Here is a 24,283-nt window from a genome sequence, read left to right as displayed (position 1 = left end):
CCACTCTTCACAACTGTCCACCTATCCAGGTGCAGGTGGGCAAAGCAACAACAAAAAACAAAAAATACACCCCTTTCCAAAGGAAGTGTTGTTGCTCGGGAGAGGGAAAATTCTCAGCACTGGTGAGCGAACGGGGAAGCTTACGGGTGCGTGACAGTCCGTGGATGGAAAATATTGACAGTTCCGTTGTGATGTGAAGCCTGAGGTTCCAGAATTCGGGCAAGCGTATCAGTGGGTCAACTCTGGTAACAATCTTTTCTTACTTTCTAGGGACGTCCGTTCCAAAAAAACAAAACCCATTCCAAAAACGATTCATCCTCATCATCCGCACACATCAAACAATACCGTGCTGCGACAGAGTGCTTTCCTGCAGAGTTTCGTGCAAAGTGATAGTGTATCGCAGCTCTTCGATTCAGCGACGGATCGAAGGTTGTGTTTTGTTCAGCGTAATTTAGTGATTAAAACCTCCACAACAACAACAACATCAAAAAACCACCCCACGCATTAGAGAAACCACCCTTAGCAGCAGGATTTGAGCGAGCAGCTGCAGTTCGAGTGTTTACTTCACGCTATCCAGCAGGCAAGCAAAGTTTTCCGTCGGAATTTTCCATCCGCAAGCACCAGTCACTGCAAAGAGGTACGTGTGCATGTGTGTGTATGCGTGTTTGTATGTGTGAATGTGTGTGAATTGCTTTCTACATCATTTTCGATGCGTCTGTCACATTACTGTCAACAAGCAGTGCTTCCACACACAAACGGAAGACGTCACGCGGCTAGAGAGCAGTACGAAGTTAGGGCCGAGCCAGCGCTATGTGCGGGTCAGGGGTTGGGAGGGTGGAGAAACCCTCGAAGGAGGAGGTGCCAGCAAAAGTAGCACAATGTCAAAAAAAGCCTGTCATGATGTTTTCCTTCAGCCTTTTGCTGTATGTTACGCAAGACATACTGTGGGGGTTTCGGGAAGGTCAATCACGAATGCTTACTACATACATCGACGCCAGTGGCCAGATCGACCAGTCTAATGGTCACTTTCATCCCCTCCCCCCGTACCTCCACCCCCCCGCACACTTTCCTGTTGGCTGGCTTCCCTAAAAAGCAAGAAAAATCTCAGATAAGATTGTCTTTCTTCCGGCCGAAGTAGTTGGAGGATATTTATATTATTTTTTTCTCTTTTGGAGGCACCACACGAACACGGCCCCGCAGTTTTCGCTGATCTGATGCATAAATGTATGAGCGGCTAACGAAAAAATCAATAACAATCACGGAAAACGGGCATAAGTTAAGCCGTGTCCGGGATGGGTTTGAAATGGTGGGAGACCCCGAAAGCCGAATCCTCTGCCGCTCTGCCGTGTATGACCGAGCGTTTAATTGTTTCCGTCTTTTCAACCCAGACCTCGCCAGCCGGAGATTGGTTACGAGCCGTTTCCTTCGTTGGTGACAGCGTTTTCTGTACGGAAAACTGTACGGATGTACGGTTCGGATTTAAATGTGCGGTGCGAAATGGACCACAAAAGTTTGAAGACTGGTACAGTTTTTAATCTCATTTATTGTATCATCGGTTAATGCAAATTCTTTCTTTGTACTGTCTCTAATTTTCAAACTTCCTAAACTACATTTTTTATAACATTAAAAAAATTAACAAAAGTAAAATTATGAGTCTCGAATTCTGATTTACAGTAGTTGCCCCTAAATTTGGTCTCGAAGTTGTCAATGTTTGACAATGCGCATCAAAATATGAAGGGTGTATAAATTTATATACAAAAATATTAAATAAAAAATAATCCTTTTTCCCTCCTTGGCTATATACATCCAATTAATAACAATATTGAAACTATTTTAGTTTTCGTGTAGTTATTGGATGATGCGCCTAATTTGAAATGACTATTTTATAAAATTTAAATATTTTAAATGTTAAGATGAGATTCAATGCAAAAAATGTTTTACATCACCTTTTGTCCATCAAGTTTTTTAATACTCTTAGCTTTGATGTATTAAATTTTATCTAATGCTACAAAGTATTCATTCCAAAACTTCATATTTTTTACCCAAACCTGATAAAATTTGAAACAAGAGAGATAAAAAGTGATGGATGATGTCAAAAAATTAACTTGTACTATATAAGACTCACGCGTGGTTTTTATATCTGTCGCTGAAACATTTTTATAAATTTTCTCTTAAAAATTTTAATTTTATTTGACAGTTTGTAATTAGATTATTGAATATTTTAAAAAATGGGCAGACCTCCATTCAAGGCTTTGAAAGATAATACAATTGTTACCATTGCAATGTTTTCTTCATTCTTCGTTTAAAAAACAACCCCCCACCTCCTTTTAGAACACCGTCTTAAGCGTGCGTCATTTTTATCGTTGATCAATTAGCGCCGCTACCGTTGCTACGGCAACCATGCTCAATGGCTATTCTCATGCAAAGGTGTTCGTTTGTTATTTGTGCGACCACGTGTCAAGCAAACGTAACCATCCGTTCCCGTTGCGCAACCGTTCAATGGGTGAATGAATAAAAAAAAACGCAGAAGCAAAAGCCGCAAGGTTGTTCCAAACGCAATGCAACCGGTACCGTCAACCGGGGCACGCGATACACCGGATAAATCAAAGTTCAAGCACAAGTTTTGAAGCTTCTCGGCACAACAATGGGAGTGTAACGTCACCGATACGGTATGGATCCATTTTTCCACCCTTTCGGACGCACTCGTAAAGGGTCAGTAGTGGGAGCAGAGGTTCAGCGATCTCGATCGCTTCTGCTCGATATGGAGTGTTCAGTGCTTTTTTGGTTTAAATCTCAACCAAGCCACCTTTGTTAGGGGACATGTTTGGGTGTTTCCACTAGAAGAATGCATTCTCTTTCGGAGGCGATTAGCATCGCAACCATCACGGGCAGAGCAGGAGCGAACGATCGGCGATCGACACCGCGCGATGGAAGAGAAAGATCTTCGATTCTTTCGCCGTCCCGAACCGGGTTATAAAACGGGAACAGTAGAATTCCACGCCGGTCAGAAACGGCTAGTGCCCTACCCGAAGCGGTACATCGGTCTCCAGCGGATCTCCAAAGTGCTGCCCCGGGAAGGGGGAACTTCGAATCCGGCTTAGAAGCGCCCCTGCCAGAAGCGGTGAATAGAGCCCAAAAGTGAAAGTGAAATGAACAAGGCTAATCTGTACGAGCAGGCGAACGGTGTGCAGCGGCGTGATGCGATGGAGATTTTGAAAGAATACGCACCCCTCCTCGGCTGCCGCCGGGGTGGCGAAGACGTTGCGCTGCTGGACATCGGTTGCGGGAGTGGCGACGTGCTGGTAGACTTCATTCTGCCCGTGCTCGGTCGGGGAACCGGGCCGGTGGGGCGAGTTCTTGGGACGGACATCTCGGGGCAGATGGTGCGCTATGCGCGCGAGTCGTACCGACATCTGAAGACGGTCGAGTTCGATACGCTCGATATTGGGTCGAAGCTGGAAGCGTCAAATCTTGCACGGTGGGGCCAGTTTAGCCATGTGACTTCCTTCTATTGCTTGCACTGGGTACAGAACCAACAGTAAGTATGCATCACTTCAGATACCGGAGACACTTGCCCATAATCGTAACACAATGTGGTTCCAGCACGGCTTTCTCCAACATTTATCAACTACTGCAGACCGGAGGTGACTGCCTGTTGGTGTTTTTAGCCAACAATCCCATCTTCGACATATACAACCAACTATCTCGTTCGCCCAAATGGTCCAAGTACATGTACGACGTGGAGAAGTACATCTCACCGTACCAGTACTGCGAGAATCCGGCCAGCGAGATCGAAGATCTGCTATGCACGGTGGGCTTCCAGCACTATCAAATACAGGTACGCGACAAGCTGTACGTCTACGAGGGATTGGACAATCTGAAGAGTAAGTGTAGTGTAGCACCGATAATTGCCACAAAGCTCAAACTTTCTTCTCATTTGAGACTCACGCTTGTTTTCCTCATTGCAGGAGCAGTGCTGGCTGTAAATCCGTTCAGCGAACGGATGCCTTCCGAGCTGCAGGATAAGTTTCTGCTCGATTACATTGCAGTTGTACGGGAGATGTATTTGGCCAAAACTGCCACCGAGGAAAATGATGCGAATCTACAATTTATTTCACCGTACAAGTTGGTGATTGTGTATGCGAAGAAGTAGTTCTCACACGGACTTTCTGCGATTCTGGAGAGCAATGCATTCTTCACTCCCAATTTAGCTAATTTGTAAAAACAAAATAAACTTTTCACCTAATTCAAGGGGATAGTTATATAAATCACTAGCAAAGTATTGGAATGGTTTAAATGATCAATAAATTTTCTCAATAAATTAAAGAGACCTTTCACAACACTCACTGTACGTCGCGTTCGAAGTCCACAACACGATACCAAACTGCAACTGAGCTCGCTGGATATTAACCACATACCGCGGCGAGCTAATGGCGTTATTACTTTGGTCCAAAGAAACCGTATCGAAACACTGATAAGAAACGAGTTTTGGATATGCACTTCGCGTGCGAATGGTAGCTAATTAATAACGATGCATGAGTGTGCCTTTATTAAGTTCACGTTCATGTGCCCGTTAGATTTCAGCTTGTCAACAAGGTCTAGATTAATTGCTTCTAGCGGGCTTCTTTGGTGGTGAACATCAGTTCAGTTGCAACAGTTTAGTGTAGTACGGAGGGAGACAGTGATAGAACAATTGTAAGAATATTATATTGTGGCGTTATGTTCCAATGGTCTGTTTATTTCAACTACTCTCTACCCAGATGGCTGGAGGTGGCGACCCAAAATGGCAGAAAGATGCGTCCGATCAGAACTTTGACTACATGTTCAAGCTGCTCATCATCGGTAACTCGAGCGTCGGCAAGACCAGCTTCCTGTTCCGCTACGCAGACGACTCATTTACCTCCGCGTTCGTGTCGACGGTAGGCATCGATTTCAAAGTGAAAACCGTGTTCCGCCATGACAAGCGGGTGAAGCTACAAATATGGGTGAGTTCTTTTATTTTGGTATCAAAGTAGATAACATTGGTGATGATATCTTTCACTCTTCGCTTAGGACACTGCCGGACAGGAAAGATATCGCACGATAACGACGGCGTACTATCGTGGCGCAATGGGTTTCATCCTGATGTACGATATCACCAATGAGGAAAGCTTCAACTCTGTACAGGATTGGTAAGAATTGTTTATGTACGGGAATCGAAACGAGGGGCATCTTTTTTAGTTGAGCTGACACGAAAGTCTTTACTCGATTCAAACGCATGAATTTCCATCTTGTAAATTTTGATTTAATTGCCATCATCTTTAATCTCGTTTAATAATTGACCAAATTATTGGAGGCTGAGAAAGAAAGCTCAGTTGTGTTGCCTCAACTGTCGGCTCAACTTGAAGTTGTCCCTTAAGTTGATGTTATTTTCACGAACTTCAAATCTACATTTGATCGTGTCCCTCATTCGTTGCTTGTTAAAAACTGTCTCAATTAGGAATCAAATGCACAGAGTCAGCGTTCTCTTTTGCTCTAGCACAGGTGTTCCGCAGGGTAGTGTCTTAAGCCCTGTTCCTGAAAGATGTTATTTCTGTCTTGCCACCAGACAATTTTCTGCGTTACGCCGATGATTTTAAAAATTTTTGTACCTATTTCGTTGGTTGTAGATTGTGTGCTGCTTCAACATGTCCATAACCGTTTTTGGTCTTGGTGTGCTAGTAACTCCCTCACGCTTTGCCCGAATAAGTGTCAAGTTATTATTTACCCGTACTCCGCTGTCCTATTCCTATATACTAGATCATGTCCAGGTTAATCGTGTTCCACTGGTAAACGACTTTGGTGTATGGCTGAATATTAGTCTCTCCTTAACACCTCATATAGACTCGATAGTTTCCAGGGTTTGGAAAACTCCTGGTACTAAAACATATATTGACCATGACTTCTCTAACCCAATGTGTTTGAAAGCGCTGTTCTGTTCGCTGGTTAGATCTTTGCTAGAGTTTAGTTAAATAATCTGGTCCCTTACGGCTCCAGTCCACATTGACCGCATGGAACGGGTACAAAGATCTTTAACCAGGTTCGTTGTTCGCAGATCCCTTGGTGGATCTTCTTCCACGCTGCCAAATTATGAATCTAAGTGTCAGCTGCTTGGACTTGAAACTCTCGAGGCTCGCCGCCACCATTTTCTAATTGTATTTATTGCTTCCGTTATTGCCGTTTTTGTTGTGTTCATTCTTTTTTATGTCCCTAACCGTACACTTAGTACTCGTCTCCCTTTATTTATCTCTTTGCTGCGTGGTTTATGTGCATTTAATTCCTCGTCTCACTTGTTTAATTTTCACCTTTCACATTCCGTATTCCGTTCCTTGTTACGATCCTCTTATTAATTCTTAGCCCCTTCCAAAAGATTCATCTCCTTGCTCCTATCTTTATTTTAAGTTAGCTTTAATTTTGTATGTTGAGCAACTAGGCGGAAATTGCTTAATAATCTAAATGATTTTAAACTAGCTCATGTGAGCTAGGTCTCGAGATCTACCACATCAAAATTGTCTTATTGATACAAAATTCCTTACTTCCAGGGTAACACAAATAAAAACCTACTCGTGGGACAACGCACAAGTAATACTTGTCGGCAACAAGTGCGACATGGAGGACGAGCGAGTAATTTCCTTCGAGCGCGGCAAACAGCTAGCCGATCAGCTTGGTGTGGAATTTTTCGAAACGTCCGCCAAGGAAAACGTACACGTGACGGTAGAGTATTCAACGCATTTAACTAGCGAAAGCCCATAGAACGCACTAAACAGTGTTTTCCATTTTTTTCCCTCTACCACTGCCCTCTTCCTCAGGATGTGTTTGAGCGACTGGTAGACATCATCTGCGATAAGATGTCGGAGAGCTTAGATTCCGATCCAACACTGGTGGCCGGCGGTCCCAAGGGACAGCGGTTGACCGATCAGCCCGGTCAGGGGCCACCGAACGCGAACTGTAACTGCTAAAAGTTGCGACCACTGCAGCAAATTGGTACGGGCGGGGCTCTCTTTCTGCGCTCGGATTAGGCTCGGAGTGTGGTGTAACGTAGAGAGAAACCAAACAAAACAAACAAACAAAGAACGTAAACCCCGTAAACTAAAACACACACACGTATATTCCCAACACACACAAACAAGCGAGAAACCAAACAAACACCTTTAAGCACTCGTTATGCTCTCGAGCTGAAAGCAGTCCACGGAGGATTCAAAATCGTTGAAATGAGTTTCCTTGGCATATAAACAAGAAACAAACCAACATGTACACACACACATAAATTTACAAACAAAACAATTTGGTTTGAAGTAAAAAATGCGGTGTACGATTGACGCTAAATCTGTTGACCAAAACGGCACCGGGCTGTCCGTAAGTTGGAATGTATGCAGGGGTACTCAATACAATTGGACGTGGTTAGGAAGAGCATTACGCTACAAGGTGGTAAAGATTGCAATTTGATTTATGGATGGCTTTTCTTAACGACAAACAAAAACAAAAACCAAAAATAACACACAAATGGAACAAACGCAAATCTAACACTAATATAATGTACTACGAAAAACAAAATAACTCATAACTCACACACACACTCACTCACACTAAAGCTGAACAAAGGGATAAAGCTAAATTAATCCAACCAAAGCAGAATGATTATTAGAACCTATTCCGTAATTTAACGAAAGTATAACTTCAGTAAGTGCAGAAATATTCATATCGAAAACCAAACAACAACAAAAGAGAAAAGAGAACACACACATACATTCGCAAAGAATTAATACATTCATCGTCATTACGTGTAGGGCTATTTGGGGGAGGATGGGGAAGGGAGTTTATTGAATTGCGATGGGCAAAGGAACAAAACAAATGTGTGAAAATTGGACCCAGGTGTTAAAGTAGCAGCACAGACGACGCGCCCTGTGCGAAAAACTTAGAAAGGGAAATTTGTTCGTTTTTTTTTTGTTTTTTGAGGCACGGAAACCGGGCTACTGCGTTGTGAACCATATTAGCATTCACTTAGCAAGAAGGGCGATCGGAAAATGGAGCGCATTTCTTGAACTTTCTGCGTTTGATTCAGCAGGCAACTGGATGTACAAGTGATGGGTCGAAAAGGACAACCGAAAAGACGAAAGAAGGTCGCGGTTTAAGGCACATACTTACCGTATAGCCAACCGTATCGTTGAGCGCCCCTGCAGGACCACTCCTTCCGTTGATTGGTTTAATTTATCTTCTCGAGGCTTGACACTGTTCGAACTAAACCGAATCAGCCGTGGACTCACGTGCAGCCACTGAGCAAATTGTAAAGATTGTGTGCGCTTCGTTTATTCTGGTCGTGGATCTCGTGGCAGGGATCTGAATTTGTTTAGGTACGTTGTTCGTAGTGCGGTAGCGACAATAAGCTTCAAAGATGGGATGAAAGCAACAATTCAATTTTCTCCAATAGATGAGCCAGCATCAGTTATCCGTTTCACGGCACGTGTAGTTTTTGGCCCGTATAGACCCAAAACCCCGAAAAGGGGCGACATCGAGAACACACGACACAGTTTGGGTGCTCAGACATAATAATGCCCAACCATAGGATACCCATTGTACCCCGCACACAAACGTTATAGAAACAGTATTATAATGTACAGAATGTTGTTCATATGACGCCATGGGTAGTGGTTACATTATTGCCATTTTGCGTACTTAGGTAGCTTTGGTTGCGTTAAGAAGTATTGGAAACCAGCATCATCAGTTAACATGACAAGTATTGTATGGCAAACATCACACAATCGGTTTGAGTAAGTCGTCGTCTTTGTTTGCCTCTTAAGCCCTTTGTAACTATCGCACGCAAAACGTAGTGAAATAGACCGGCACTAACTGCATGTGTGTTTGGTAAAGCAAATGACCAACATAGTGAAAAAGAAAACAGAAACGTTATCTTGCATCGGTCGTGCAGCATATATCGGTGTGTCATTTATCATCCTCACTGTGCAAAATCTACACATACACACAACATTATAGCGTTTACAAGTTGGGACAAGTTTGCGTGTAGAACTTTATTTAAGTCTAAGTAACAATCACATCGACTTCGAAGGTAGTATAAATGGTATTGCACGGTTGAGGTATGGCGGATAGTGTGCATTTAGGCGCCAGTGTCGGTGGGGTTTAAGAGGACACAGTCTAACGGCAAACGGTCACGGTACACGGCAGAACAGACACAGTCAACGTCAAATTCAATTAATCGATGATAATTCAATGTTACAGAACAATCGACGTATGGGTGTGTGTGTGTGTGTATACGTTCATGTTTTAAAAGAATTTTCCACAGATAATTCAAAACCCAAATATGCATCTACATGTGCCTACTAAGCAGCAGCAGCAGCAGCAGCGGCGGCGGCGGCGGTGGGTGTTGGAAGATATAGACGTTCCTCCTTAGCTTAAACTAACCCGGTTAACACTGGATGGCAACCACTATCCAATATAAAGTGTAAAATAATGGAAGCATCGCGACGTAACGCTGCGTAACGTGCGTTACCCCTTTACTCGTTTTGGAAAGGCAGCTGTATCAGTAATCAACAAACTGCCCTGTTGTTGTATGGCACAGTTGCGCTCGTTTCGGTACGTACATCGTACGAACGACATGCAGACTCGTTTGCTACATATCCATTTTGTTTTTATTTTCGATGAGAAACAAAAATACTACTTACTGTCAAACCTTTTCAATCGTTATCTGGCGTCACACGTTTGCCACTTATGCTCTTCAGTATCAGTATGCGTTCCTTGTTTCTCTACATTTAAATCAATACCTTTGGTACTTCACCACGAAACAAGTTGTTCTACCCTTCACTTACCTTCCGCTACCTGCACGCTTCGAAATGAATTAATGAACCAATCAGTTGGATCAACTCCACAGCTGACAGCAAACATTAATGAATTTGTCGAGAAAGCGCAATCGAAAGCGTATCAGAAGCGTCGGAAAACACAACTAAACATGCAACAGCCCTTTTCTAGACATGAACTTGGATGAACGTTCGTGGAGTATGCGCACGTACTGCTAGTACTGTTTCTTAACCAAACCAAGCCCGACGAAAACCAGAGCAAAGTAAATTATTGGTCATCATAATTGTTGTCATAATTAAAAGTATATATATACATATATATATATTTAGCAAAATATATACGAGGAAAATCTGGTCCTATAAATACGAAAGTACTGTTGGTAGCCGTTTTACTGAATTTCAGACATCAAATGGGTAAGTAGTTCGTGGCGGCAATTCTACATGTTTGATTACAGTATTTACGTTAGCTAAAGCGAGATTTTGTTTTAAACTAAAAAGACGAAAAACTTGTTTAAGAAAAAGAATACGTACGTAAATTATTTTTCAGTACTATTGCTCTCTTATTTATCTAGCAACTTTTTTTTGCGTAGTTGTCTTCTGTTAATTCTCATTATTCATTCTCCTTTTTGACCACGTTTTTTTATAAAACACAGATTTAAAGGGTCTAAAAAAATGGCGAACGTATAAATACATTTGTGAATAATTTTCAGTTGAACTAAGCTGGGAGTATATAGAACTTATATAGCTCTAGTACTTACATACGCCCGTGAGACATGGACTTCGCCCAAAACTGACGAAACCCTCTTAGCTGCGTTCGACAGGAAGATGCTCAGAAGGTTTTTTGGCCCCGTACGTGTGGAAGGACAATGGAGCCGCTACAATGATGAGCTCTATGAGTTATACGGCGAACCTACCATCCTACAGCGGATTAGGCCAACCTGGGCCCCGGTAAGCCGGTTACGTCATGAGAATGACACCGGACGACCCTGTCCATAAATCCGTTTTAAGTCGTCCTCATGGACAGAGGAGGCTTGGCAGGCCCAAATTAAGACAGAGGGATGCCTTTGATGAGTCCAACACAGCGGCAGATCAAACGGCAGGCGGAGTAGGCGGTCGCCTAGGGCCTAGCCGTGTTGGGAGCCCCATACAATTTGTGCCGATTGTGCGATTTTCGAAAATTTAACAGCAGAGTTAATTTATAGCAAAAAAATTGATCAAACATATCTTCCTTGGTTATACAAAACATTTGTTTCCATGTGATAAATTAAATGCAGAGAAAAATATCGACTTTGTGACTTTAAAGTATAAACGAAATTGCACCAGGATTTCCGAATAAATAGTACCAGGAGAGCATCCACAGAAGAGGTAGCACCTAGTACAGCAATTTTGCTCGAAAACCACCGAAAAACTGCTTCAAAAACTACCAGTTTTCGAATATTTAGTACAAGGAGAATCTACCATTGAAGAGGAGCCCCTAGTACAGTAATTTTGCTCGAAAACCACCGAAAAACTGCTTCAAAAACTACCAGTTTTCGAATATTTAGTACCAGGAGAGCAAACCACGGAAGAAGTAGCATCTGGTACAGCAATTTTGCTCGAAAACCACCGAAAAACTGCGTCGAAAACTACCAGTTTTCGAATGTTTAGTACCAGGAGAATCTACCATTGAAGAGGAGCCCCTAGTACAGTAATTTTGCTCGAAAACCACCGAAAAACTGCTTCAAAAACTACCAGTTTTCGAATATTTAGTACCAGGAGAGCAAACCACGGAAGAAGTAGCATCTGGTACAGCAATTTTGCTCGAAAACCACCAAAAAACTGCTTCAAAAACTACCAGTTTTCGTATGTTTAGTACCAGGAGAGCATACCATGGAAGAGGTAGCTCCTGGTACTGCGCCGTAAAGTATGCAATGTGTATACACTAACTTTGCAACCAAATTTCCGCCGTAAGGTATGCAATTTTTATACACTAACTTTTCATACAAACCAGCTGTTTTCAGATTTCCGATACCAGGAGAGCATCCGAGGTACCAAGAGGTGACATCTTCCATCCCCCTCCACCCCCCTTTGGCGACCAAGATGGCGGACAAGATGGCGGACAAGATGGCGGACAAGATGGCGGCCAAGATGGCGGACAAGATAGCGGACAAGATGGCGGACACAAGATGGCGGACAAGATGGCGGACAAGATGGCGGACAAGATGGCGAACAAGATGGCGGACAAGATGGCGGACAAGATGGCGGACACAAGATGGCGGACAAGATGGCGGACAAGATGGCGGACAACATGGCCGACACAAGATGACGGCCAAGATGGCGGACAAGATGACGGACAAGATGGCGAACAAGATGGCGGACACAAGATGGCGGACAATATGGCGGACACAAGATGGCGGCCAAAATGGCGGACAAGATGGCGGACAAGATGCCGGACAAGATGGCGGACAAGATGGCGGACAAGATGGCGGCCAAGATGGCGGCCAAGATGGCGGACACAATATGGCGGACAAGATGGCGGACAAGATGGCGGACAAGATGGCGGACAAGATGGCGAACAAGATGGCGGACAAGATGTCGGTGGTTTTCTAGCAACATGGCTGTGCTAGGTGCTACCTCTTCCGTGGTATGCTCTCCTGGTACTAAACATTCGAAAACTGGTAGTTTTTGAAGCAGTTTTTCGGTGCTTTTCGAGCAAAATTGCTGTACTAGGTGCTACCTCTTCCGTGGTATGCTCTCCTGGTACTAAACATTCGAAAACTGGTAGTTTTTGAAGCAGTTTTTCAGTGCTTTTCGAGCAAAATTGCTGTACTAGGTGCTACCTCTTCCGTGGATGCTTTCCTGGTGGGGGGAATTTAAGTACAGTCTTATTGTATATTACGTAACAAAAAGTAAACACACCCCCCCCCCCCCCCCTATGTAATAAATCGTAACGTTGGTGCTGTTCCCCCCCTCCCCCATCAGCGTTACGTAATAATGGAATGAGCCCTAACTCCAGATGAATAAATTAATATGAATCACGAATTATATTATTAACTAGATGTGCTTAAGCTCAATATCCGTTACGACTGCCACGCTAGTAGCAATCACAGTTGTGGAAGAGAGATAAAACTATTAAATTATTAACTGTCAAGGCATAAGTTTTAATTTCGAACAGTTGCTCTTCATAGACATTCTGGAACGATTTTTGGATAAAGTACATTGTAATCAATTAAAAACAAAAGGTTTTTATGAGATAAGGAAGGTATTTTCAACCAATTTTTCACCGTTTTGCTTAGATTTTATGCTATAAACTAACTCACCTGCAAAATTTCCAAAAACCGCGTAACTTCGAATCTGCGTATAAGAGGAACCGCCTATACAGTCTTTTCCCGAGTTACGCAACCCTCGAGCTACGCGAATAAAAAAATGCTGACAGTTCTTGTAATTTTGTGTGTGGAATTGAAATTTTTATAATCAAACTTTAAATTTTCCCAAATATATGTTACAATTTAATATTAGAAACATTGGTTTTGGTAAAAATTTACACTGATTGACCAAATAGACGTAAAAACATCAATTATTATGGTGCTTCCCAACTTGAAAAGAAGAAATCGATCCCTGAATATTAAATAAAAAAGATATTTAAAGGGAATTACGCGAGTTACGCGAAATTCTCTGGCACGCATTATTGGCGTAAGTCGGGAAAAGGCTGTATTCAAATACAATATCAAACCATTACCAAAACTACCATCTTCCCTCGAATGGGTGATATCTGTCACGCGAAAATTTTCGAACATCCCACGACTGTGGCTCCCCACCGCCAGCCCTTTCATCGCAACGCAGGGCTGCACGGGCTGCATATATAGGGTGGAATTTGTTCGAAAAGGCCTTTTGCAAGGGTGGCGGTTCGTCCTTTTCCTTCTTCTTCGTCTTCTTCTTTTATTCGCTCTCGCCTGTCGCCTGTCGTGCTTTGCCCGTTTTGCCGTTGCACAGTACACGGACAGTTACGGTCCAATCCTAGGCGCCCCCCGTGCGTGTCAAAACTCGTGATCGAATGAGTTTGCGAACGCAATCGCACCACACGAGAACCGCAACGACACTGGTGGAAGCGAAAAGTTCCAAAGACCCCAAGTTCCCATGGTCCGGGCGGCTGCTTGATTTAATCCGTGTGGCAGGCTCATTCGACACACCATCGCACACGCACGTACGCACGTAGGCATCCGTTTCCAGTTTTTTTCTTCTTCTTCTCTCGCTTGCGTGACGGCACTGTGACTGTGAAAAGTGTCCCCATCAGACAGTGTGTGTGTGTGTGTGTGTGTGTGTGTGTGTGTGTGGGGTGCTCCCTGTACGGTTTTGGGGCGTTAAAGGCGAAAATGTGTTTTTTTTTTGCGGTTGTGCTTGAGGTGCTATAAATGAGGTAGCCTTGTGCAGGAAGATGCCAGCGAGATAGCGGGCAGCGATTGTGGTGAATGGAAGGCGGAAGAAGGTAGTGACCCCACGGTGGAACGGTGTCGGTGTGATCGCGTCTCGTCTCCCCCCCATCCCCCCCCAACAAAAGTGCGTGCGGAAGTTTTGGGAATATTTCGCCAAAAGGTTTCGTACATTCCTTCCCATCTCGGTGCGGATTCCTGCAAGATTGTCGGAACGACCGACGACGGGCGGTGGCGGCGTGCCTGTACAGTACAGTGCGCCCTCCCAGTGTGTACGCGGGTGCGCGAGTGTGTGTGTGTGTGTGTGTGCTTAGTCGAAGAATAATCGTTTTGGGAACCAACCGCCAAGGGCAACCGCGCCGTGCAGGGGAGTGGTGGAATGGATGCGATGGAAGGGAAGTGGCCGCTGTGGTGAATCGAGATCGAGAAAAAAAAATATAGGTGAAGAGGAGAGGCAACCCCTTTTCCGGGTAGTAGACAGGTTTGCAGTGTCCCGTGAACATTTGGGGCGCTGGAGAACGGGGCGTTAAGAGTTGACATCAGTTGCTTCTGCCTGCATAACCAGTCTGCCCGCTGCGTGTGTGTGTGTGTGTCCTGTGTGTTTCGGGAGGACGCGCTGGCCATAGCAAAGTCCTCCGGTCCCCGATAAGGGCTACATCATCACGCGTGCTGGCGCATTATCCCCCACGTTTGGGTGAGATTGGGCAGCGAATGGTGGGCCGTAGTTGCGAATACTCTGCCTACTGCATGCGCTGAAAGGCGTTGGTGGTTGGGCTCTGTGTGTGGTGCGCTATCACAGGTGAGGTGCTACCCAGTGAGCGAGGCCTGGGCCGTAGGGGCGTGAGGCGTGTGAGGCCGTGTTTGTGGTGGAGGAAAAAGGAAAAATTTCGGAGGAAAACAGCGACCGCGCACTGCGTCTGCGCGCTTCCGACACTCTGTGTGTGAAAAGCGATGAAGTGAACTGCCCTTCAGTGCCGCTGCCGCACACAACGCATGCAACCCATACGTGCACACGCAAACACACGCACACACACTACATATTCCCCCATACCCACACACACAAACACATACAAGCGCGCAAGCACGCACGCACGCACACTGACTAGCGACTAGCGGACAGCGCCTTGTTGAGGAGTAGACACACGCGAGTAGCACGCGCGAGGGCCAAGGATATTCGAAACTCGATTCAATCGATCGTTCACAATTCGAACAGTGCGTGTCGTGGCGATGGCAGAGCGCTCCTGCGTTACGGGTCGGCATCTTTCACCGCGCTACGTAGGAGGCTCTGTACGGTAGTGCGTTCGCGGGTTTCAAAAGCAGCGGGACCCCGTTTGTCGGAACCGGGACCGTAACGTAACTGGCGGTGTCGGATAACGGTGGTCGGCGCAGGTTCGCGCGTGTTACTGACCCGGTGCACGGACACCCTCATACCGCGTGTGTGTGTGTCGCGTGTGTGGTGAAACACAGTGTGTGTCGTAAGAGGTCCTCGCCCTCCCTGCCTCCCCGAAAACCCACCCCCCGGATGATGGAGCCGGACGTAGCAGGTCCATCACCATCATCATCTTCATCGCTGCTGTCATCGTCCTCGTCGTCGTCTGGTGTCACCAGACCGCTGTGAGCATATTGGGGGGATTTGCGGTGTTTGCGGACACGGAACGAACGGATTTTTGGGAACGCATCCCCATCGCTCGGCACTGCGCGCCCCAACCACACACCGCCCACCCGTCCCCCGCCACACATTCCAGGGCCATCCAAAGGAGCTAACGGATGTCGTGTGTAACACCAGCGCGTGTCGATGCAGCGAGGGGGCCCAAAACAGTGCCCCCTAGTGCGTTCTTTTGAGGCATGTCGTAATGGCAAGGGAGGTAGGTATCGCCCGTATGCGCCCGTTTAATTCCCGGCCCACACACTGCAACTGTCAAAACAGGGAAACGTCGAAACGTCCAATGCTGCACACACACACACACACACGCATACACACGGGCACATCATGATCGAATGGGTGTGTGAACGGTGCGCTCTCCCGCGACCGACTAAGTAGTTCGCCCACTCACACATATACAACAGCAACAACGAAAAAAAAAAACCCACCCCAAAGTGGGCGAGGGGAGGGAAGGGGTCCGGGTCCCGAAGCCATCAACCCGACAGCTTCCGTGGGTGGGTGAAAAGGTTAATGAAAACAATCCCTAGTTGAATAGTCCCCCCCATCGCCACCCCTTCTTCCGGACCGTTTGACAGATGTGGAAGCCATCGTTAAGTATGCCGTAACGCATCGGATGCGTTACCCCGTAGTAGGCGCTGTCAAAACACACGACTAGTGCACGGTTTTGGGTCGTTTTGGCTTCATTCAGTCCGCTTCATTCATGGTTCGAGCCGGGAACCCTTTGCTATAAAAAAAACCGTACCATAAAACTCTCGCTTGTTAGTGGAATTTATTTTTATAGCAACTCGATGTTATAATTCCCTCTAAAAATTCGTCTGTACTCAACGGAATTCGAACAGTGTACTTTATGATTTAGTATTATGAACATTTGTCCTGCAAAATCCGGCCCCTAATACAGGCAGTCACCGAGATACGCTATTAAAGCGGACTGCTATAATCCGAGAAAAATTCGCCATAGCGAATCCTGGTGCAATTTCGTTTATACTAAAAGTCACAGAATTGACTTCCCTCTCTGCACTTAATTTATTCACCAAATCAGGCGTGATTTAGAAAGATTACGTTAAAATAAGTTAAAAACAAATGTTTTATCTGACAACCAAAGGTATTTTCGACCCATTTTCAACCATTTTGTTTAGATTTTTTGCTATAAACGTATCTCGGGGACTGCCTGTACACGAGCTTATGCCTAACATGTGGACTTTACAGCGGGTTGTCGTACAGGGACTTCAGGGTACACTATGCAACCGACCGTACGAAAGCATCCTAACCCGTATGGCCGTGTTCATACGGCATGCAGATGATCATAAGTGCAGGAGTGCCTGTGTGAAGGAACTCCTCCGGAAGGATGCTGTGAGTGCCGAACGCTCACACACAGCCACACACTGTGGGCACCCAGGAGCGAGCACTCCCAGGAAGCACTTCACCGCAGAGAGTGCTGAGCGGCGCGTGAGCCTACCTGAGAGTGGGCCAAGAGAACGCCACATATACGGGATAGGTCAGCATGCTGCAAAAAGGCTCTTTAGTAACTGTAAGGCGGCCCCCACTCGGCTGGCAAAAATAGGGATCGCGCTTGTGTTCGCACGGTGGGCTAGGGCTTTGGCGGCTGGTGCGCTGGTGTGCGTTCCCCAAAATTCGGGAAGCACGGAAACCGAAAGGGGGGAAAGCACGGAAGCAATCCCAACCCGTTTTTTTTTTTTTGGAGTGTGTGTTATGCTACACGGCCAGTGACAGTGGTAGTGGTAGTAGTGGTAGTGGTGGCAACCGTACCGTTTTTCAGTACATAAGGGGATTGTAAATTTATTGCATTTGCAAAAGCGACTACTTTGTCCGAAACGAGGTTACACGACCGTTGCCACCGTAAACGACCGACTGTCGATTTGCCAACTTTCGGTCATGAGGGCAGTGCACTTTGTGTCATCGTGCCGTAGCAATCTCGCGTCGAGGTCGCACCGTACCGTGTGTTGTTGGTTTTAATTGAGCGCGGAACTCGTGGGGAAGGGAGGGAAGGGGGGGAGTGGGGGAAAAGGGATGCACACGGTGCTGTTCGTCGTAGGAAAGCTTGTTTGGCAAAGGCAGAAGGAGTTCTTACGGCATTTTCGATTACCCACTTCAATATGGACATTCGGGCATTGTGTTCGCAAGTGCCAGCCCCAGGAAGCAGAGCGTCCTTCCATCACGATAGTGAGAGCAATCTTTGATGGCGATAAGCCACGTTGTGGCACAATGATAAGGCTCGCCAAAAAGCTAGGAAAGTCCTTGTCAGCACCGTTGAGCAACGGAAGAACTTAGACATTTTCAACAAATCCAAGATATTGGGGAAAAATCTCCACCGGAACAGCCATCCCTGCACGGAGTGGTAGAACAGTGTGTGAACCTGGACCAGAAGAAGAATCTCCCCATCTAAAAAAAAAAAACGCAGGTTCTAGCGGAGTAGTCACGGGTCGTAAAAGCAAGTGGCAAGTTCGTAGTGAAAATGTAGGCCAAATCCGTGTGCCGTCTATTCTGTGTGGTAGTATCCCGCTCGCGTTCGCGTACATAGGTAGTACATAGGCAGCGTGTAGCATCTTGGTTGACCGTTTCTCGGTATCGGCTCTCCACCCGCTCGGTCGGGGACGAAAGAATAACGGGCGAGCAGGCAAACTCCTGGTGTGTGATGTGAGTGTGTGTGTGTGTGTGTGTGAGTGTCTACACTTGTCCTAGCCTGCGTGAGCCTAGTGAGAAGCGAATGGAGAATGCTGCGAGTGAACGTTCTGCTGTCAAAACGTGTGGCCCACATGTAGTTGGATGTTGCGAGCTGCTAGTACCTAGTGGACTTTACTTTCCTATAAACATTCAACAAAATAGGGACGGATGGACGTCGTCTATAAAAGGGAGTTCTTGGTGTACTGCCTGCAGTAGTCAATCGTATGACTGTTTTAGGCTAATCGCTGCAAGAATTCAACCCCTACTCACTGTGATAGAAAAGATGTGCTAGATTCCGTGTTGCCGTACCCATAGGCCGTGATTTCAATGAGCTGAAGCATCACAACTACCAAGCCCCTCCTAACCTAGGTCAATGTTTAGTTTCGCAAGTTTCGCAGCAGTGCCAACATTAAACAGTCACGGAACCGAACACTGCAGTTTGCTCCGGATGCACGTGTGTGTCCTAGTTTAGTGGCTGCAAACCCCTGGCTAAGCGCGCCCCCGTGTTGCATCACAACAAGGAGCGCGTCGCGCGAGCTTTCGGTCGGTGCATCATCGATCGGAGGAATGCTTGCCGGAGTTAAGCGTGCGGCACTGCACCTGAACGAATCTGGAAGACAAACAGACGTGGCGTGAAACCAAAAAAAAAACATTCGCCATCAAGAAAAGCATCGAACCCCCACAATGCGAACGGTGGCATTTTTCGCGATCTTGAAGCCAGCAGGGCGGCATGCGGAACGGATACGGATGCCACTGGTACGCCGATACCCGTAGGCGTGCAATCCCAGTGCCAAGTAACAAATTGTTGGTCTCCCGGTTTGGGGAGGGGTTGTTGTTGGGTGGTACCGAGCTGCCCACATCGGGTGCATCGATTTTGGGGACGAATTTGTGTGTATGTGTGTACGTTTGTGTGTGTGTGTGCAGCAGCATCCGGCGTGTGCAATAGTTACTGAAGATGTGGTCTGCAGCACTATGTACATTGGGCGTTTCGAAACCGATTTGGGGCTGCAACTGTTTGAACTTTCGCCAAGGAATGTCCGTGGTACGTTTGGTTTTGGCCGTTGATTATACACCCTACCCCCTTTTCCATTTATTCAGAGGAGATTGCCATTTTTGTTTTTTTTTTGTTTTGGTGTGTTTGGGAATCAGAAACTTTAATCACAAATTGAACTCTTTTCTCCAACTTCCGGCTACATTCGCAATACTCTGCCTGGTGGCTGGTGGCAGAGGTGCCTCCACCGCCCAGGTTCCAATATTTCTCAATTACAGCATGTTTTTTTTTTTCTTTCCATGCCTTTCCCCACCAACTGCAGGAGTCTCGTGGCAAGAGGCCTTTAAAAATCTGGGACAGTTGGCGCAATGTCCGTAAAGGTCTCGTAGTAGGTAGCTTCGAGGAGCTAATAGTTAGAGGTACGTACAAACAATGGTCAATTCCACGGGGGTGTTTTTCTATTCCTTATTGCAGCACAGTGTGTGTGTGTGCGTGGAGTTACGAGAGCCTACTGATTGATTTTACGCGACCGGAGCCCAAAGCTCCATTGGAGATCAATCGAGATGCAGCGCGATAACGATCGGGGAACATCGTACAGCATTAAAAGGTCCTGAAAATGAAACAAAACAAAAAATACACAAGTCAACCAACAACGAAGAAGGAAAAGAAACCCTTCTTCTTTCACACACATCCTTACGCGTCGATTACCAAAGATGGTACACACCATCACACAACGGGGAAACACGGGACACGTCCGTCGATGGTACCGAAGTGTGGATCGAACATTCAGCGAGTGGAATGCAAGTGACCGAGTAATGGAAAGTAGGCCAAACTAGGACACAACGAAACTGCCATTGCCAATTATGACTGGCGATGCGAGAGAGAGAGAGAGAGGAAGAGAGAGAGAGAGCGAGCGAGAACCATACGAAGAACAGCGCACGAGTAAGCAGTACCCGCCGTGTGCCTGGTAAGAATGGCTGAGCAGAATGGCCATTTTTAAGGGATGCTGCCGAGCGAAAGCGAAAATCTTACTGCAAGAGCATTCCCCTCCCTTCCCACCTCCCTCCCTGCCGCACCACCACCACCCCCTCTCAATGATGGTGCGAGCGCGAGAATGTGGGAGACTGCGTGAGAGCATGCGAGAGTGAGAGCCCCACCAGAGGTTTTGTGGTGAGCGAATCAAGCGAAAGTGAGTGGTGAGTGAGTGGAAAACCTGGAAACACGGGAAAATCGGGTTTTTCACGTGTGGGTGGTTTAGAGTGCAGTGGCACCTTAACACCTTAACCAACCTGCCCGAATGTCGCGTGAGTGCCCCGTGCTCCGTGCTCTGTATGTGTGTATAATGTGTGAGAGAAAAATCTCACTCTCTCACTCTCTCACTCTCCCGCTCGCTCGCTCGCTGTGCTCCCCAGTACAGCCACCAGTTGGGAAAATTGGTGGAAAAAATTGTACGATGCTCCAGAAACTGGACACCATTCTTCGATTTCTGCCTGCCGAAAGCACACCCGGAATGGTGTAAAATATCGCCATCGCTTCTAGAGGTGAACCGAAACCAGTGTCAAAACAGTTTGCGAACGAAACAGCCAGGGCAGTAGGCGCTGGCCGATTTCCAGCGAAAGGAACGAACGGTGGAAATTATATAGGCGAGGCATCGATACGCGCGCTCCCCGTTTTTGTGGTGCTGAAAGATGGTGAATAATGTAGGCTCTCTCGCTACGGTGTGCACAGCGCATCGGACCAGTAATGGCAGCAGCAACATTCAATAAGCCCACCACCACCGTGCTGCAAATCAAGAATTGTGTGTCGCCCTATTTGTACCACCGAAAAAAAAAAAAAAACTGTGTGCAAGAACTTTTACTAATCCTCCCGCTTGTATTTGTGGTTCTCTCATTCCATTCTCCACTGCCATCGGAACAACCGAAATATAGGAAAAGATAAATTAGGAGTGCCAGCCTCCGAACCCGTGCGACTGGTGTTGGAATGCGACGGCACGCAGGTCGAGGATGGCGAATACTTCAGGACGTTAGCGAACAATACGGTACTGCTCCTATTGCGACAAGGTGAACGCTGGTACCCGACGGGTGTCGATGTAATAAAGGCTGGTAAGTAACCGGCCCGGATGATGGCCACTTGGAGGGGTTCCGTGGCCCAAGTTGCTTTTTTCTCACACAGATGGTTCCATCCTTTTATACATCTTCTGTGTCTTTTTCTCTCTATCCCTCTCTTTTCTCTCTCTCTCTCTCTCTCTTTCTCTCTTCTATATCCACCTGTGTACCGGTAGCGATATCAGCAATACCAAAGATCGTTTGCGAAACTATACATGCATTGGAGCTGCAGGATGAAACACCCTCCTGGAAGATTATGGATAACAAGGGTCGAGTCACAGTTGTGTTGCATTGGGATCAACGGCAGGGCGGTGGTCAAGGTGGTGGTGGCGGCAGCAGCAGCAGCGGTGGTCCCGGTTCCGGTGTCGGTTTAAGCAACGGTCCGACGTCGGACAAATTTTCGCCGTCGAAGAAAAGCCTCTCGACGCAAAACTCGATCGACAAATCGTCCGTGTCGAGCCAACCGCGCTTCCCCAGCCCCCAGATCACCGTGATCAACCACGATGATCCACAGTCGCAGATGTACCATTCCGCCCGCCGGCTCTCGAAGCAGGGCGGCTCGTTCGACAGTGCGGTCGGGGCGGTGCACGTCCACACGCCGGAGTGTGCGCACCATGCGCATATGCCCACGCGCGCCGGCAGCCCCGGTGCGACCGAGTGTGACTTTCACTGCTGCGCACTGCACGAGGAGGGCCGAAAGATTGCGGTGCACAAGAACGTCGCGACCTCGCCGATACAGGACGGGTCGGCGAGCCCGCAACCGCCACCGAGCAGCCTGTCGGACAGCCGGCGCACGTCCACGACCAAGGGCCACGTGCGGTTCCTGGACATCGGACCGGAGCGGGACAGTTCCGAGAGCGAAACGGAGAACACCGTCATGGAGGACGAAACCGTAACGTCCGAGAAGTTTCTGCTGCTGATCGACCAGCTGTCGGTCGATCAGAAGCGCCACCTCAGCATCAAGGACATCGGCATCATACTGGAGCGGCTGAGCTCCAAGATACTGGACGTGGAGCGGTTGGACCGCGAGAGCGAGTCGGACGATTGCTACAACTGGACGATCAAGGCAACGATACGTGGCGATGCGCTGCGCGAGCTAGGTGTTATTTATAATGGAAACTATTACGCAATATCAGAGCATCCGGGCTACAAGGAGGAGAACGAGGAGAACGGCGAGGATGCGGAGGAGGAGGACGAGGATAGATTATAAACAGAGCAAAACACACATACGCGAATTGCATTTCGGCGAGAGGTTTTTTTCACTTTCTTTTTACGTTTTCCGTTTGGTTTTTGGCAGCACGATGCGCTAAAGAAGTTAGAATAATCCAGTTCCCCTCTCGCCACCGAACCCGAGACGCGTTTCGGGCGAGATGTTTTGGAGGGTAGGGGAGAGAGCTGCAGCTCGCCGAGCCGAGCTACGCAACGGTGTTTAGTGATTATCTTTGTATTTAGGGCTCCACCGTCTCGTGGCGGTACATATAGTAGCAGACGTTCGTACCACGTCACCTCACACGCGCGCGTTCACTCATATTGGGGAGGCTCCCGAACCGGGGGTGGGACGATTTGTTTTGGAGCACCAGTCAAGCGGAACCGGAAACACTAGTATTTATCTCTCTGTGTGTGCGTGTGTGTGTGTGTGTATGTGTGTGTGTGCCGGAGAGTTTTTTGTAAACCTTTGGGAGAGAGAGAGAGCAATCCACAGTGACAGACATGACTCATGAACACACTCTTCCTCATAAACAAACAAACCAACACGTAGAGCAAAACCAGAGCACATCCAACTACTACTGTGTAGCATTTTGTATGGCGTACGGATTCCTTTTATGCGGTGATCGGTCACATCCCGATCGGTTTTGTCGGTTTGCCGGGTGCGAAAGGGTGCCACAGGAAACAAAAAAACTAGGAAACTAAACCCCCTCCGACTCAGAACAAATGTCACTCCACGCTACAACGGGGGTTCAAATGGCACAAGTAAACAGAGGACGAAGAGGCAAAAACAGAAACAAAACTTACGAATTGCATAACGTGCACCAGTTATCCACCAAGTGCAGTTCGCAACCGGATGCCCAAATAGGAGCATCACAACAGGAAAAGAAGAAGAACAGAATAAAACAATTGGTTACACTAGTTCAAACAAAACAACAACAAAAGAAAACAAATAAAATAAACACTAATACACAGAACAAATGGGAAAAACACAAACAAACAATGGGCCTGCTGCAGCGCCAGAGTGAGAACTCGTTAGTATAAAATAAAAATTTAAAACAAGCAAACAGCAAAAAAAACGATTAAAACCCTAACCGTAAAGAAACCAATCCACACCATAAACGAAGCACTGCACGCCATAATTGCCCCACAAATGTAAGGCATCTGCTGCAACAGCAGCAGCAGCAAACAACAAAAACACCCCTCCCTTAAAACGTAGAAAACCCTTAACGAAAAAGCAAGTAAAGCAGGCGTGGGGGAAGGGCCGAGAAGTTTTTAAAGAAACACGCTGCCAGTTTACGAAAGTAAATCAATAAACTGAACAATAGTGAAACGAACGAATATGTGTATGTGTAAACAAAAATAAAAGAAAGAGAAAGAGAGAGAGAGAAAAAAAACAA

At 46.7% G+C, this 24,283-nt stretch overlaps 3 protein-coding genes across 6 annotated transcripts; all 3 read left to right on the top strand.

Annotated features, from left to right (window-relative positions):
- Positions 1–514: 514 nt before the first annotated feature.
- LOC128301104 (ras-related protein Rab-3) lies at positions 515–19,992 on the top strand. The gene is made up of 6 exons (XM_053037428.1): positions 515–637; positions 4,761–4,985; positions 5,053–5,171; positions 6,561–6,732; positions 6,828–7,002; positions 19,895–19,992. Exons 2-5 carry the CDS (start codon positions 4,761–4,763, stop codon positions 6,975–6,977), a joined length of 666 nt encoding a protein of 221 aa, XP_052893388.1. The 5' UTR covers positions 515–637; the 3' UTR covers positions 6,978–7,002; positions 19,895–19,992.
- On the top strand, positions 3,050–4,334 carry LOC128301103 (juvenile hormone acid O-methyltransferase). 2 transcript variants are annotated; one of them, XM_053037426.1, is made up of 3 exons: positions 3,050–3,538; positions 3,604–3,884; positions 3,969–4,334. In XM_053037426.1, exons 1-3 carry the CDS (start codon positions 3,150–3,152, stop codon positions 4,151–4,153), a joined length of 855 nt encoding a protein of 284 aa, XP_052893386.1. In that variant the 5' UTR covers positions 3,050–3,149; the 3' UTR covers positions 4,154–4,334. The 2 variants fall into 2 exon arrangements, with proteins under 2 accessions (XP_052893386.1, XP_052893387.1); XM_053037427.1 differs by having other exon boundaries at positions 3,604–3,890; positions 3,975–4,334.
- On the top strand, positions 15,828–24,283 carry LOC128301102 (uncharacterized). 3 transcript variants are annotated; one of them, XM_053037425.1, is made up of 4 exons: positions 15,828–16,101; positions 19,895–19,991; positions 21,501–21,674; positions 21,863–24,283. In XM_053037425.1, exons 1-4 carry the CDS (start codon positions 16,090–16,092, stop codon positions 22,885–22,887), a joined length of 1,308 nt encoding a protein of 435 aa, XP_052893385.1. In that variant the 5' UTR covers positions 15,828–16,089; the 3' UTR covers positions 22,888–24,283. The 3 variants fall into 3 exon arrangements, with proteins under 3 accessions (XP_052893385.1, XP_052893384.1, XP_052893383.1); XM_053037424.1 differs by having other exon boundaries at positions 21,854–24,283; XM_053037423.1 differs by lacking the exon at positions 15,828–16,101 and adding an exon at positions 19,537–19,623 and having other exon boundaries at positions 21,854–24,283.

The sequence above is a fragment of the Anopheles moucheti genome, chromosome 3 (genome assembly GCF_943734755.1).
Source record: "Anopheles moucheti chromosome 3, idAnoMoucSN_F20_07, whole genome shotgun sequence".
Lineage (NCBI taxonomy): Eukaryota > Metazoa > Arthropoda > Insecta > Diptera > Culicidae > Anopheles > Anopheles moucheti.
This window is presented reverse-complemented; position numbering and strand designations above follow the sequence as displayed.